Here is a 14,190-nt window from a genome sequence, read left to right as displayed (position 1 = left end):
TATTTGTAACTGATTTGGCAGGCCGCAAATTATCAATCACAAAAAGCACACAGATGCAGCTGATCTATAATGACACAACATCTCGAGGCTGACAATAATGTGTTTACCGCTTTTTGGGGTTTTAAGTGGGGTGATGTTAAGTGTTAAAACAGAAAAAGGAAGGACAGGAAAAACTGTCCTACAAAACAATATTGTCAGTGAGTAAACTACAAATGATGCTTAAACAGAAAATCATACAGAGACACATCATGCAAAGAAATCAAACAGGAAGTTAGACTTTCTGAAAGTAAGAGCTAACTGGAACCGAACTATTAAGACTGTGGACCGTGTCCACTGCCACATAAGATAGAAGCGGGTCACTAGTGAATGAAAACCAGTCATGAGGGTCCACTTATATCTTTTCATCTTTATGATTCATTTCAGTACAGGTGAGTTCAGATTTTTTTATTGAGATTTAAAAATGTAAAAATAAAAACATTCTTTAAATGAAGCATTGAATTGAAATTATGGTTTGTATGTTTTTTTTTTCTGAGACAGAACTGTTTGTTCACGCCCTTGGAGCTTTGATTTAATTTTTAAATTTCAAAACATTTCATCAAAAACTCTCTTTGAATTTCTGAGGGAAATGACAATGACATTAGAAATCTCATGAAATCAGGAAGATAGCGTTCTCTTTGTAAAGTCGACCATACAGACAATAAAAATGTTGCATTCTATTAAACATAAAAATTATTTTGTGGTGAAGTAAATACTATAGAAAAACAAATGTAAATTCTACATTATATAATTTAGTTCAGGCAAGAATTTTAAAAAGGAGTAAATTCTATATTTGTTCTCAATTTAAGCCTGTAAAAATTAAAGTTTGAACTTATAAGTATATTTTACTTTGAATTGTTTATCTTTACAAAGATTCTTTAAGTAGCCTAAATATCAAAGTTATGATCCTGTTGTTCCCATCACACACTGGGGCATGAATAATTAAGAAGGTTACATTTTTTCACTGTTTTATAGACAATTTTGTTGTTAGGTTTAGTTTTGTGACATCAGGATTTCTTTTTCTTCTCAAAATGGTCTGTTCATACTCAAAGAATATCCACTGTTTGTTACCGTCATTGTGTATTGTGTAAAAAGTATTGAGGTGTCTGTGTTTATTTGGGTAATAATTGTTTTGGTTGAACATATTATCGTAAAAATGCTCATAAGTTGTCTACTTGCTTACTACTCATATGTTTGTATGAATCACATGCATTAATATCATGATTTGTTTTAGCGCTTTATAGTTTGAGTAAAGTTTGCCCACATTGACTGTGTGAAATTTACTTGAGTATTGCAAAATAAACAAAAGAAATAAGCAGAAATTACACTTCGAACTCTAATTTGTCACATTACATTTACTTATTTCCTTTGCTAAGTTTACATTACTTAGTTAAGTAGATTTTATACTTGAAAATTTCCATAATTAACTTTTACTTAAAAAATGTGTGCAAAAACACGCAAAAGAAAAATTAAGTACATCTTACATGGTTTTTTTTTGTTCAGTGTACGTTTATTACACGTTTCTGTAAAGCTCATTTGAATGCTCTGAATAAACTCTTCTGTTTTCAGGCTGTATTGTTTCAGATGTGCAGCAGACAATAATAATAACAGGATACACGGGTGGTTCAGTTGTGCTGCCCTGCTCCTGTGCTGACCCTCAGTCTACAGTCACAACATTCACCTGGGAGTTTCAGTGGGGAAATCACTGGATTCAAGTATTTCAAGATGAGAAATACAACGGCAGACGTGTGCTGTTTAATGAACATTCTCCAACAAATCTGTCTCTCCTCATTTCTGACCTCAGAATGAATGACCAGGCCTACTATAAATGTCTGACTAAACCAAATAGTATTATTACATATGTTGATTTAAATGTTAAAGGTAAGTGTGAATTTGGAGCATGTGACAGATTTTTTAATTTCACACCCATTGACAACTGAGTTTCTTTTTCGCTTACTATAATCCAGGACTTTTCTGGCTGCAACTATATTAAAAGTTACATGGAATCATTATAGGAAATGTCAAATTAAATAATGTTTTACAAATATGTTTTCAGGGTGTGATTTGGTTGAGCATGGAAAGGTATTTGAATTGACTGTATACTCAGGAGAGTCTGTGGTTCTGCCCTGTTTCTGCACTGAACTATTGGCTAAACCTGAACAGATGCAATGGAATTATGTAATTGAAAATAATTATAAAGTAATCTACCCAAATGAACAGAGGGAGAATTACAAGAACAGAGTCAAACTGTTAAATCCAAACACTCCAGGAGATCTTTCTCTACACATATCAGCACTGAGGACAGAGGACCGAGGGGAATATCAGTGTTTAGTGTCGCCTCAGAAAGTAGTCGGCTTCAGACTTACTGTACTACAACCTGAAGGTAGGTTTCTTCTATTTCTGCTGTCAGATAAACATTACTATTTATTTAGTTTCACAAAGAATCTAAATATTTAGAAGAATGATGTCAACTTGCAGACTTGATGTTTTGTATTATTATTGGCTTGAACAGAACAGAACAGAACAGAAAAACCTCATGTCAACACAATCACTTTAACGACAAATCAAGCTTCACACCAAACACAAGACTCTACAGCTTCACAACTTAATCCAACTCAACAACATATATCTCAATGTAAGTCACAGGCATTTTTTTTATTAATTTTTATGGTTTTAATGTATTCTCTCATTGTCAAGCATTTTTTTATTAATTTTTTTTTAAATACATGCATGGAGTTTTTTTATGAGCTAATATTTGGAGTTTTATGTATTTTGTACAACATTTGATAAAAAAAATAAGCATTTATTAAGCCATTTCTGTTTCTCCACAGATGTTTTCATTCTGGGAGTGTTTTTCTCAGTGCTTCTACTGGCATTACTGGTATTTATATTATGGAGATGCAGAGGTAATTTAACACACACAATTACATTTCTGATAACAATAACTACAAAAATATTAATAAATTACTTGTAAATGACCAGCTAATGTGGCTGTACTCTCGAAATACATTGAATAATAGGTACAAAACCAAAAAAAAAAGTGTTAAAAACATATTTAGTGATTAGATTGGTATTTCTAAAGTTGCAGGAGGCAGAAATAATAAAAAGGAGACCAGTGATGGTGAAGAGCTAAAGAGAGAACAAGACAATCAGGTGAAAACAAACCTACCTTTACTGTTGATTATAATATATTGATGCAATGCTGTGTGGGCAATCACCCCATCTTTTCCTCTCTTTCTCCAGGACGACGTGATGTATTCTTCTGTAGTCCATGTTAAAACAGCATCCAGAGCAGCTCACACACACAGTGACCCTTCAGAGCTCACAGAGTACGCTTCTGTCCACGTTAAGTGCTAAAAGAACTGAGTACTGCAGAGGGACTGAAACCACTGTTCACTTTTGAGTTTTCTGTAATCTTAATTTGAAAAGAAAACCTATTCATTGTTAGGAGGACTTTTTATGTGACTTCAAAGCATATCAAGATGATTACAAAGCAGGACTAAACAACTGAGGGAGTTGTGTTGCCTGTTTCTATTTTCAGATGTAAGCACTGACACTATGTGCATGCACGTTCAAGTTATCACACAAAGTGAGAAACCATATTGTGTTGGGTTTGGTGGTTTGATGTTTTTTCCCTTTTTTTGTACTCCTAATATTTAAAGGAGTCGTTGACCTTTTTTTTTCTTATAGGCTTGATTGTGTTTATGGGGAGCAGTCTAACGTATTAATACTTAGTTTTTAAAAAAATGCATTATTTTTTCACATAATTTTCCTTTATTCTACACAGCTCTGTCCCTTATCCTATAAACATGCTGAAGATTCCCTGCTTTTATGAAGCCGCTCCCTCAGAAATAAACAATGGCTCAGATTGGTCAGCTGGCCCAGTGTGTTGTGATTGGCTAAACCACCAGTGCTCAGCGCATGTGCTCCAGTCACATCTCAACTTTTCAGAATGCTGCAAGCGCACCGCGGGTCATGTGACAAGAACTAACCAATCAGCTTCATCCTTTCCCGCAAGTGCCCGAGTGCTTTGGAAAAAAGTAAAGTGAAAGTAAAGTGAGTGACGTCAGCGAGTGTGTTGTCAAGCAAAGAGAGCAAGCGGTAGCAGTGTCTGTGAGGGAAAAGAATAGATCCCGGCCGGTCTTGGGCACGATACATTTTTTATAACATTTTTAGTCAAAAACAACGTGATGAATGCTCTTATTTTATATATCCTCGAGTCCGAGTATGAGTCATCAGTTTGCGAGTCCAAGTCGAGTCACAAGTCCAGAGAAAGGAGTCTTGAGTCGGACTCGAGTACTCCATCACTAGCTCCAGTTGTACTGTAAAATAATTTAAGCGTGATTGAGACCCAGATAATATTAGTGAAGCGGATTGTGCAAGCACAGCTTTTAACGGCATGATTTTTGTTTGTTGTTCTCTCATACTTTTATTGCGGTAAAAAAACTAAGTTCTTTAAGAAACGCGGGATTGCTTGTAATAAAGATTTAAATGCAAAAGAAAAGGCAGTAGAGTCGACTGTTTCTGTCAGTGGTGTTTTCATTTTAAATGTTTGTGATAGTCTTACGAGAAAAGTAGGCTATGTGCTGTTTAAATGTATTGCTAATTGATTGAGCAACTTATACAAACCTAGAAGTCAAATGCATGAATATATACATTGTTTATATTTATTGAGTTTAAACGAATGTCTATGAAAGACTGTTACTGCACTATGATAAAAAAAGGATCACAATGCTGAAAAAGCATTTTCAGCAACGTTTGGATTTGAAATCAAAATAATGGATAAATGTTGTGTTTGTAGAAGCTGTCTCGGATTAGTAGCAGACTGCAAACATGTCCTATGTGAAAGCATAATAAGTCCGTACTGCTTCTGCACCACATACATAACTCACATGGACTGCATATGCACTGCAGCTGCAACATGGCCACATCCCCTTTGTAGCATTATCCTAGAGGGCGGGGTTTATCAGGATTTTGTGACATCACAAACCTGGGAAGTAACTTGTTGCAGTCCCCACGAGCCATTTTTGTAGGCATTAAATTGCCATAATTTTAAAAGATTTTCAGCATCGCAACTTTGCAGATATTATTTATGATCAAACAGCAAAATTACATACAAACGTTTAAAAAGTGAAATCTCAATCAAGCACCCCTTTCAAGGATTAGTTCACATCCAGAATAAAAATTTCATGAAAAAATGCAATTCAATTTGCAGTTTCAGTGCTGCTTCAAAGGTCTCTCCCAGCTGAGATATTATTTAACATATTTAGCGTAATGGTTGCTTATTTTCTAAAAAAAAAAATGTTGGAAATGTCACACATGATGTAGGCAGAAGTACTGACCCACTGTTTACAAAGCAGATGTGTAAAGTATAAGTCAAAAACCCTCTACAAAAGGTGAAACAATGAAACAGGATATTTTTTAATTGGAGAACATGAGAAAACCCTACTGTACCATTTTGAACCAAAGTACACAGACGAAGATCTAACCACACGTGACCCTTCCAACGTGATTATGTAATGTGATGTCACATACGTGCATTGCAGAGCAAGTGCAAGATGAACATTTGTGGTTAAAAAGTACATACATTTTTATTTTTTACAAAATAACTGATCATTTCACTAGATAAGACACTTATTTCTCGGCTGGGATCATGTAGAGTCCTTTGAAGCTTTTATGAAACAATTTGAACCTTCAACCCATTGAAAAATTCTGCATGTTTTCCTCAACAAAAAAAAACAACAAAAAAAAAACATTTCGACCGAAGAAAGAAAGACACAAAACATATTGACTGACATAAGGGTGAGTAAATTATCAAGAAATGTTAATTCTAGAAGTGAACTAGTCCTTTAATCCTTATTTAGATCTGCCTCTGTTACCGGTCTCAATAAAGTAGGATGAGATATAGTAACTGTATAAAATGATGATAAAACACACATTAGTGTCTGCAGCGTTCTGGCATTTTCTTTTAATGACTTTGCCCTTTGACCCGAACGTCATTCCTCATCACTTTTATGGCACCTACAGGCCTCTTTCAGAATACACTTAATTTTATGTAACATTGCAATAACTTTTGAAGACTTTTAAATACTTGAACTGAAGAAAGAGAGAAAAAATTCAAATTTTGGGGTACCTATTATTACTCAATACCTTTATCTTTCACTGTAAAATTTTCAATCTGTCACACTCTCCCCTATTTGTTTATATGACTCCTGACATCAACGCTAGGTCAGTCTATTTCCTCTCAGTTATTCATCTAACAAGTCCAGATAGGTATTGGTTGCCACTAAGGAACTGCATTAAATACCTGGGAAGTCATTGGACTTTTCGGAATAAGGCTGGACTGTATTTAATAACTTTGTAAGTCGGTTGACCTCATATGTCATAACTCAGTATTCCTTTTGGCTTTGCTTGTCTGTTCAACCTTCGCAAAGTCTCTTGGTCCTCTTCATCAACACTCTCACATTGTTAATTTTGCCTTACAGTTAATTCTTGACTTGACGGAGGCAGCTCTTCTGGGCCGTACTCGACAATATCCTCTTCTTTGAGAACCTGCTCCTCGCCTTCTGCTTGATCGTCCTGTCTGGTCACTAGTTCCTACAATGGTGTTGCCAAAGGGTAAAACTCTCTCACAATCGGTCTTAACTGAGATCTCTTTTCAGTCTGGGACCTTTGTAGTAGTTTAACATGGTCATGATTTCCTGCACTCACTAACAAGTAAGGATAGTACCATTGTTCTTCCTCAGAGCTTTCCTCTTCCTGATCCACACTTAGCTCTGTGACTTTCCTCTTATTCAGTTGTCTTTTCTTTACAGTCTGAACTTCATTAGGTAAATCATTTACTGGTAGTAAAAGGTTTCTGTGTAATACTAAAATTGTCTTTTTACCAGTTTCAGGTTGGATCTTGTACACAGGCCCCTCTTTGATCCTCTCCACTACTTTGTGCACTTCCTCCTCCCAGTAAGGATGAAGTTTGCCTGCACCTACTCTCTCAGAAAGGTTCTTTACTAAAACCCGGTGAACCTGGCTGTGGAGGTACTCCTTTCACCTTCCTGTCATAGTACTTCTTTCCTTTCACCGATGACTTTTGCCTGTTTTTGGATGCAATCTTGTAAGCTTCTTGCATTCTGGATGCCCACTTCTCAGCAAACGTCATGTGGCTTTGGTTCTCCTTTTATGGTTTTAGGTTAAACATTAGGTCAATTGGCAACCTGGGGCACCTCAGTAAAAAGAACGGTGAGTATCCAGTGGCTTCGTGTCTGGTACAATTATACATGAACCAGGTGTGGAAGGTGTTGCAATTTTTCATCATTTGCAACAAGGTACGGTTTAGCCTTTGAACTGGGTTACCCTGTTGGTGGTAAGGGGTAGTCCTTGAATGAGAAATACCTGCCAGTTGTTGCAGAGTCCGGAACAAATTATTTTCAAACTCATGTCCTTGATCATGGTGGAGTCCAGGGGCGCTGCACAAGATCCGGGGCCCTATGCATATGCAGATACCCCAGTGCAGATAATCAATGGAGACCAATTTGAAGGGTGAACTGGTGGTAATCGAACCCATGGGTGCTCTCTCAGGAACATTCGGACGCTTCTGTTTGATACAGTTGGACATATGATCACATAATCATCAATTTCCTTCTGCATGAAAGGCCAGTAATATCTATCCCATGCTAAATGGGTTAGCAAATGGGCACCAATGTGACCCATGTTGTTATGGAGGTTCTTCAAGACCAATGGCTTCAGTTCTTCAGGTAGGACTAGCTGTTTACGATTACGAGTCTCGGTATATAATTCCTTCCTCCACTAATAGCTTGTTCCACTCCTGAACCAAACGTCTGGTTCCTTTGGTCCTGACATTTTTTTCTTTGCTATTTGGGATCCAGCTGCTTTCCTTAAGCTTGATCATTTCCTTTATACTTATGTCATCCTGTTGTGACGCTCTGATATCCTCCTGAGCTATTTCCTCTTCCTCATCACTTGCTGAATTAAGAGTCAGTGAAAACGACAGCTTTGCTCCCTTGTCACAGCGCTGACACAACCTCAGATGGTACAGTCTCTGTGTAATCACTCAGGTGGTCTGTAATGTCTACTGGATATCGCGAAAGTGTATCTGCGTCTGTACTTTATATCGAAATGGAAATTGAACAATTCACCGACCCAGCGATGACCCACAGCATTTAATCTGGTGGTACTCAAGACATAAATCAATGGAGTATTGTCTGTGTACACTGTAAATGTTGGGGCATAGTACAAGTAATCGCTGAATTTTTCACAGATCGCCCACTTGAGAGCTAGAAACTCCAAGTTTACCTGAATGTAAATGGTAACTGCACTCTTCCAGACAGTCACACCTCCACCCAATCAACAACTGATGGAGGGAACCAAGTACTGTCCTACATTTTTTTTTTTTTTTTTTTTACTTTTTACTGTATGTCACAATACTTATATCTATAAAAAAAATACATATTTTGCAACTTCTGCTAAATCATGAACTGCATTGACAAATAGAAGACTTAAAGACTAAACCTTTAAAAAAATGTAGGATGTTCTTTTTCTTTTCTTTATTGTATCAAAATTTTTTTTTTTTAAACTTTACAATTCTTAAAACATAACAGAAAGAGCAATCTTGTAAACTTTTCTGCTTCTGTTCTTCAATAAAGAATACAAATGAGTGCTCAATTCATTATGAACTGTTTCAGATACTTTATATTAAAGAGTGACAGACTGACCAAATGATGAGGAATTAGACAGATGGTGTGTCTTTATTATGTGAGCAAATGTTTGACCAATGAAAATATATCCACGTGTAATGTTAAAGCATGCAAGTTCATGTCTGTGCGTGAGGGCAGCTGCGATTCCTTGTGGAAAATCACACAAATGAACAACAACGATAGTGGAGAGCTTCTCAATCTGAAGTGCTTATACTGCGGTTTCTTTGTATCCTATGCAGCTTATAACAATCATAACACACCAATATACTCAACTCACAACAGTATTCCAAAACATGTTTTACAAAAGTTATTATTTTATTTTATACCCCTTCCATCTAACACACACTTTAATGAAATTAAATGAAAAGTTAAGTGATCAGCTTTTGTTCTGCTGTGTGAATAATACACCATTTACTGAAATCTTGACTGAGATGAATGACTGAAATCAACTCTGAACTTGCTTGATTCAAGCAGTGAAATGATCCTTGTGTTTAATCTAGTGTCGACTCAGTATGCCACGACTAGACATCCGGTGGTTTATAACTGGAGATGCAAACCAATGATCAAAAACAAATAATAAAGATTCAAATAAAACCTTTTAACAGGCAGTTTGGTAAATTTCATCAATACAACAAATGAAGTTGTAAAGCGATCAAGACAAAAAAGGAGGAAAAAATTCTTCAAACAAAAAGAAAAAAAAAAACAGGCAAAGACCACTTTGTGCTTTCAAAATAATAAAAACATTTCATCTACTGTATGAAGCATAAAAGACACAATTTTCAAGTATACAAAACATGAAATATCCCATAAAATACTAAAGTACAGCAGACAACATCATAAACTGGACTTAAAGAGAAGCAAAAACCAATGGTTTGTGAATTTGGGGTTAGAAACTGTTTTTAAAGGACATTTTTCAAGCAGTTTGTAATGTTATGGTAGGTAAAGACTACTGTCCACTGCATAATAATCAGTAAAGATGGGTCAGCTTTGTGTCCACGTATGGGCCTGAAGTAAACTAAACCAGAGAGGGAACAAACACGTGCACAAAAGAATAATGGCACTATCACTGTCTGAGCTTTTACTATGAGTGATTGTTCTGTTCTGCTCAGTGGCTTTTCTACTACCAAAAAAAACTATGTTACTGCAAAGGAATATTAGTAATATTTTGATTAAAATGTCTGAGTGTCATCTTTTTCTTTTAAAAATAACAATATGCTATCCTTCATTCCCTCACTCAGTAAAGTTACAGCAATCCGATCGTGAGAAAGGCCTGCAGTGTCCTCACTCCACATCCTATGACTCAAAGAGCAGATTATATGCAAGCTTAAGTAGACATAGATGGTCAAAACCAATGTTTCGGAGTGCATTAGACTCTTCATCTGAAATGACCAGTGACATTATTCAGGCTCTTCAGGCGCTGACCAATCGGCTCACATAACAAACCATTTCTAAAAAACTGCATTCCTACGAAACACAAATAAGTTAAATGTTGAAGAAAATGAATATTGTTCTTGTCATGACTCAGATAAGCTTCACTTTGCTTATATACAGTAAAAGTGAGACAGTACAAGGCACACATTAATAATCTTTGAAATGTTACAGATGCATAAATTACGAATCCTATCACGACTTCATCTACTGTGCTAGAAATAGGGTGCCTAGTCAGAACGGCTAAAACTGTGTTGAATTCATGTGCTTCAGGAGAATTATTTGATCTACTGCTGAAAGACTAGGACCAGTCGAGTTGGTTTTGAGATTTTCATCAGACTGTGGTCGAATCCATGCATGAACCTCACAGTTTGCTCCAACAGTCCTAAGCAGCCCAGTCCTACCGATCACTGCTGTTCATCAATCTGAACTATTAAAGCTGTAGTTCAGTGCTGTATTTTCAGTGATGGAGAATTTGATATCTAAATGTTATGTTCTTAAACACTATTTGTGTTAGATACTGTCAACAAAGCTGCCAGGAAACAGCCCAGTTCGGCCATTTCTCTGAAGTGTTCCTTTAAACCAGCCGTCCTCTCGTTTTCTGTGCACAAACACAATGTCTCCCTCCTTGAGCTCCAGCTCTGCTTCGCTTTGGGGAGGGTAGGATACCATCACACGGTACCTGGAGGAATGGTAAAATGTTACGTTTATAAGTCAAGTCATGGTTCTTCTCAAGTATGTTGTGTGAATGTTGATTTCTGGCTGTTAAAGGGTTACTCCACCCTAAAATAAATATTACCATTAATCACTTACCCCCATGTCGTTCCAAACCCGTAAAAGCTTTGTTCATCTTTGCAACACAATTTAAGATGTGTATTCCAACCTTAAGCAGCAGATTTAACATTCAAACCATTTTGAAATATTGCAAAAACAGTATGTAAAAAAAACTTCTCATATATGACATTCTCATATGTCAAAGAGAACAAACCATCACTTCTGAAGAACTAAATGAAATGAAAAAACAAACCAAAATGGAAACTGACATGATCGTTATATTGATAAGATGTGAATGTTCTCCAAAATTGCACTATAGTGATGAGGAGATGAATTGTAGAATAAAGTAATTATTTTTATTTTCTTTGCGTACAAAAAGTATTCTCATCACTTCATAACATTACGGTTGAACCACTGATGGCAGACGGACTATTCTGACAATGTCTTTCATACTTTTCTGGGCCTTGACACTAATATTTACTTGGCAGTCTGTGGGACAGTCACAAGTCTCCCGGTTCTCATCCAAAATATCTTAAATTGTGTTAGGAAAGACGAACAAAGCTTTTATGAGTTTTGTAACGACATGGGGGTAAGTGATTAATGACAAAATGTACATTTTGGGGTGGAGTAACCCTTCAAGGCCTTTTCACACAAAAGACGACGACGTTTGAAAAAAAGCTTTACAGATTTTCAGAAATTTGACAGAATAGCAGATTCCACACTACAACTATAACAATAATGGCACAGAGGAACGATATCATTCAAATCACTTTCAGAATTTTTTTTTTACCAGCTGATGAACGACAAACACATTGACAGTCAATCTGAATCCATTCTGCTTTAAAGAGCTCAAGCAACGATTTTTGACTCATCTGATCTAATGAGATGCTGCAACTAAGAACTGTATCAATTAAACACAAATAAAAAAAGTCATTTCATAAAAAAATAATATTATTTTGAGAAGCACATTTTAATATAAAAAAGTAATTTATTTCTGCTATAATTTTTTCTGAGTTAAACTAACTTTGTCGTAAAGTTCTTTGAGTTTCATTGTGTATTTGATGCTAGTTTCTCTCAAATTAATTTGTGAAATGCTGGTGAAGTGACTCTCAGAGCAGCTCTGGAGATGAAGTTTCTGTGGACTGTCCTCATATATTGATATATATATCTTCATGTCTTATGTTTGAGTTTTTACATATGACTAACTTACTGAGTTAGTACATAACACCATTCATTCACACAAAGAACTTACTAGTGATTTAGTATTTCATCTGTGTGATCAGCTGTTAGATTAATCTATATTAAGTAAAACTGTCCAAAACTTATCATCGTTATCAAAATATTTTTTATTGCAATCTTGATATATAATACTGTTTTTCACCCAGCCCTAGAGTCATTATAGTTGTCATTCTAGTGTTTTATTTAACAAGTTTTTATTGAGGTTTTCCTCTACCTTTCACACACGATTGGCCGGCCGTCATGCTGCATTGAGAGGAGGGAGGAGCATGGCTGTCGTGGAGGCGGGGCTATTGGGGCAGTGTTGTCTTGGGAGCTTGCTCTGTGTGACGCTGTGTCTGTGTTTGATGAAGACGAGGACACAGAGAGCTCAGAATCAATCAAACAGACCCCAGTACGGCCGTTGTGTCCTGCTGCCACCACTGCGGAGCTTGATGGAGCCATCTCAGGTCCGACTGCCCCCTGGGGCATTTCCATGGCAATAGACTGCTCCGCCTCCAGTGTAGGGGAGGATGGGGGAGATGGGCGGAGCTTCTTTTTGTTAGACAGCAATTTCAACAGGCCTTTCTTTTCTCTCTGAAATGACACATTTGATTCTGTTTACATGAAAAGGTTGAGTGCATGAACAGAAATGTGTGAGGTTCATGGAGGATGTGTGACAAATAAAATCAATATAAATACTAAAATCAGGTCCAAACATGTTTGGACGATTCAAAGTCTGAAGCTTAAAAAAACAAAACAAAACTGAAGTCTGTTTGTGTAGTGTATTCCAACCTTAAGCAGCAGATTTAACATTCAAACCATTTTTAAATATTGCAAAAACAGTTTGTAAATAAAACTTAAATCTCATATGTCAAAGAGAACAAACCATCACTTCTGGAGAACTAAATGAAATTAAAAAACAAAATGAAAATGGAAACTGACATGATCGTTATATTGAAAATTAAAACATTAAGTTGCACATATTTGAGAAACTGAATATCAGATAATAGATCTATCTACCAATTAATCAATCTAGTTTATGAAATAAAATCTATCCATCATTCACACAGTGTTATTCTGGCTGCAGAGTATCACGTGTGGCCTGTCATTGTGTAAAAAGGAATGTGATTCATTTTAAAATGACAGTTGAATTAATATTAAAATAAAATAAATAAATTATTAATATTAAAATTAGTATTAGAATATTTAAAATATATGTACAAACATTTTACAATTAATAAATTATTTGCACACAGAAAAAAAAAAAGATTTTTAATGAATTTTAATTTTAATGTTTGTTAAGCCCCTTTCACACTGCCATTCCGGCAAATACAGGGGTAAAGTGTTCCTGTAATTGTTCCCTGGTCGCTAGATTTGGCACTTTCACACTGCCAGTGATGACCCGGTATATGTGCGTGCTTTCACACACAACCCTTGAAGATCCCGTAACGACACGTGACATCAGCGCGTGACGTGTAATGTACGAGTCGACAACGCTTGGCACGTTATACTTTAAACTGAAGCAAGCAAACGATCTCTGCGTCAGCGCGGAAAGTGAGGAACTAACTGATCTCTGCTTCATTACAGTTTGCACATATGTTTTCGTCGCGAATGTTGATATTCCTTCAAAACAGCCGGTAAAAAAGTCGCGCGATAACGCGCGTCATCACTTCGATACCGAATTAGATCTGGCTTTTGTTCACACAGCGCTCGTTCCGGATCGATTACCGCAATGTTACTATGTCCCCGACCCGGGTTCGATTTGGTAATCAATTCCGGGACGTGGTTGCTTTCACACAGAAGGCGACCAGGCAATGTTCCGGGAATATTGCGGGTCCGACGTGCAGTGTGAAAGGGGCTTTAGTGATGGCGACAGATGCCTTTTGTCTGAAGCAGCTCCTGTGTTATGTCATGTGATGGTAGCCAATCATCCCAGTGCAATATTTACTGAGCCACACATGACTTAAACTGTTACATCCATATAATAAATAATGAAAGACAAAAAATAAAAAAAATAAAAATA

The 14,190-nt window shown here is 36.4% G+C and overlaps 2 protein-coding genes across 2 annotated transcripts in view; one reads left to right on the top strand and one right to left on the bottom strand.

Annotated features, from left to right (window-relative positions):
* Positions 1-379: 379 nt before the first annotated feature.
* LOC113037941 (uncharacterized) lies at positions 380-3,979 on the top strand. Its single transcript, XM_026195255.1, has 6 exons — positions 380-428; positions 1,606-1,917; positions 2,093-2,419; positions 2,868-2,942; positions 3,125-3,189; positions 3,280-3,979. Exons 1-6 carry the CDS (start codon positions 380-382, stop codon positions 3,391-3,393), a joined length of 942 nt encoding a protein of 313 aa, XP_026051040.1. The 3' UTR covers positions 3,394-3,979.
* A 4,755-nt stretch (positions 3,980-8,734) lies between these two features.
* The window catches only part of LOC113037747 (E3 ubiquitin-protein ligase SH3RF1-like), a 56,246-nt gene continuing 50,790 nt past the window's right edge, over positions 8,735-14,190 (bottom strand). The window contains exons 11-12 of the mRNA XM_026195094.1: positions 12,403-12,761; positions 8,735-10,857 (exon numbers count right to left, since the gene is read on the bottom strand). Coding sequence (XP_026050879.1) covers positions 10,689-10,857; positions 12,403-12,761 — 528 coding nt within the window. The 3' untranslated portion in view covers positions 8,735-10,688. The remainder of the gene's footprint in view (positions 10,858-12,402; positions 12,762-14,190) is intronic.

This window comes from Carassius auratus, chromosome 20 (assembly GCF_003368295.1).
Source record: "Carassius auratus strain Wakin chromosome 20, ASM336829v1, whole genome shotgun sequence".
NCBI lineage: Eukaryota > Metazoa > Chordata > Actinopteri > Cypriniformes > Cyprinidae > Carassius > Carassius auratus.
The sequence above is the reverse complement of the archived record's forward strand: the minus strand, read 5'-3'. Positions and strand labels throughout refer to the sequence as shown.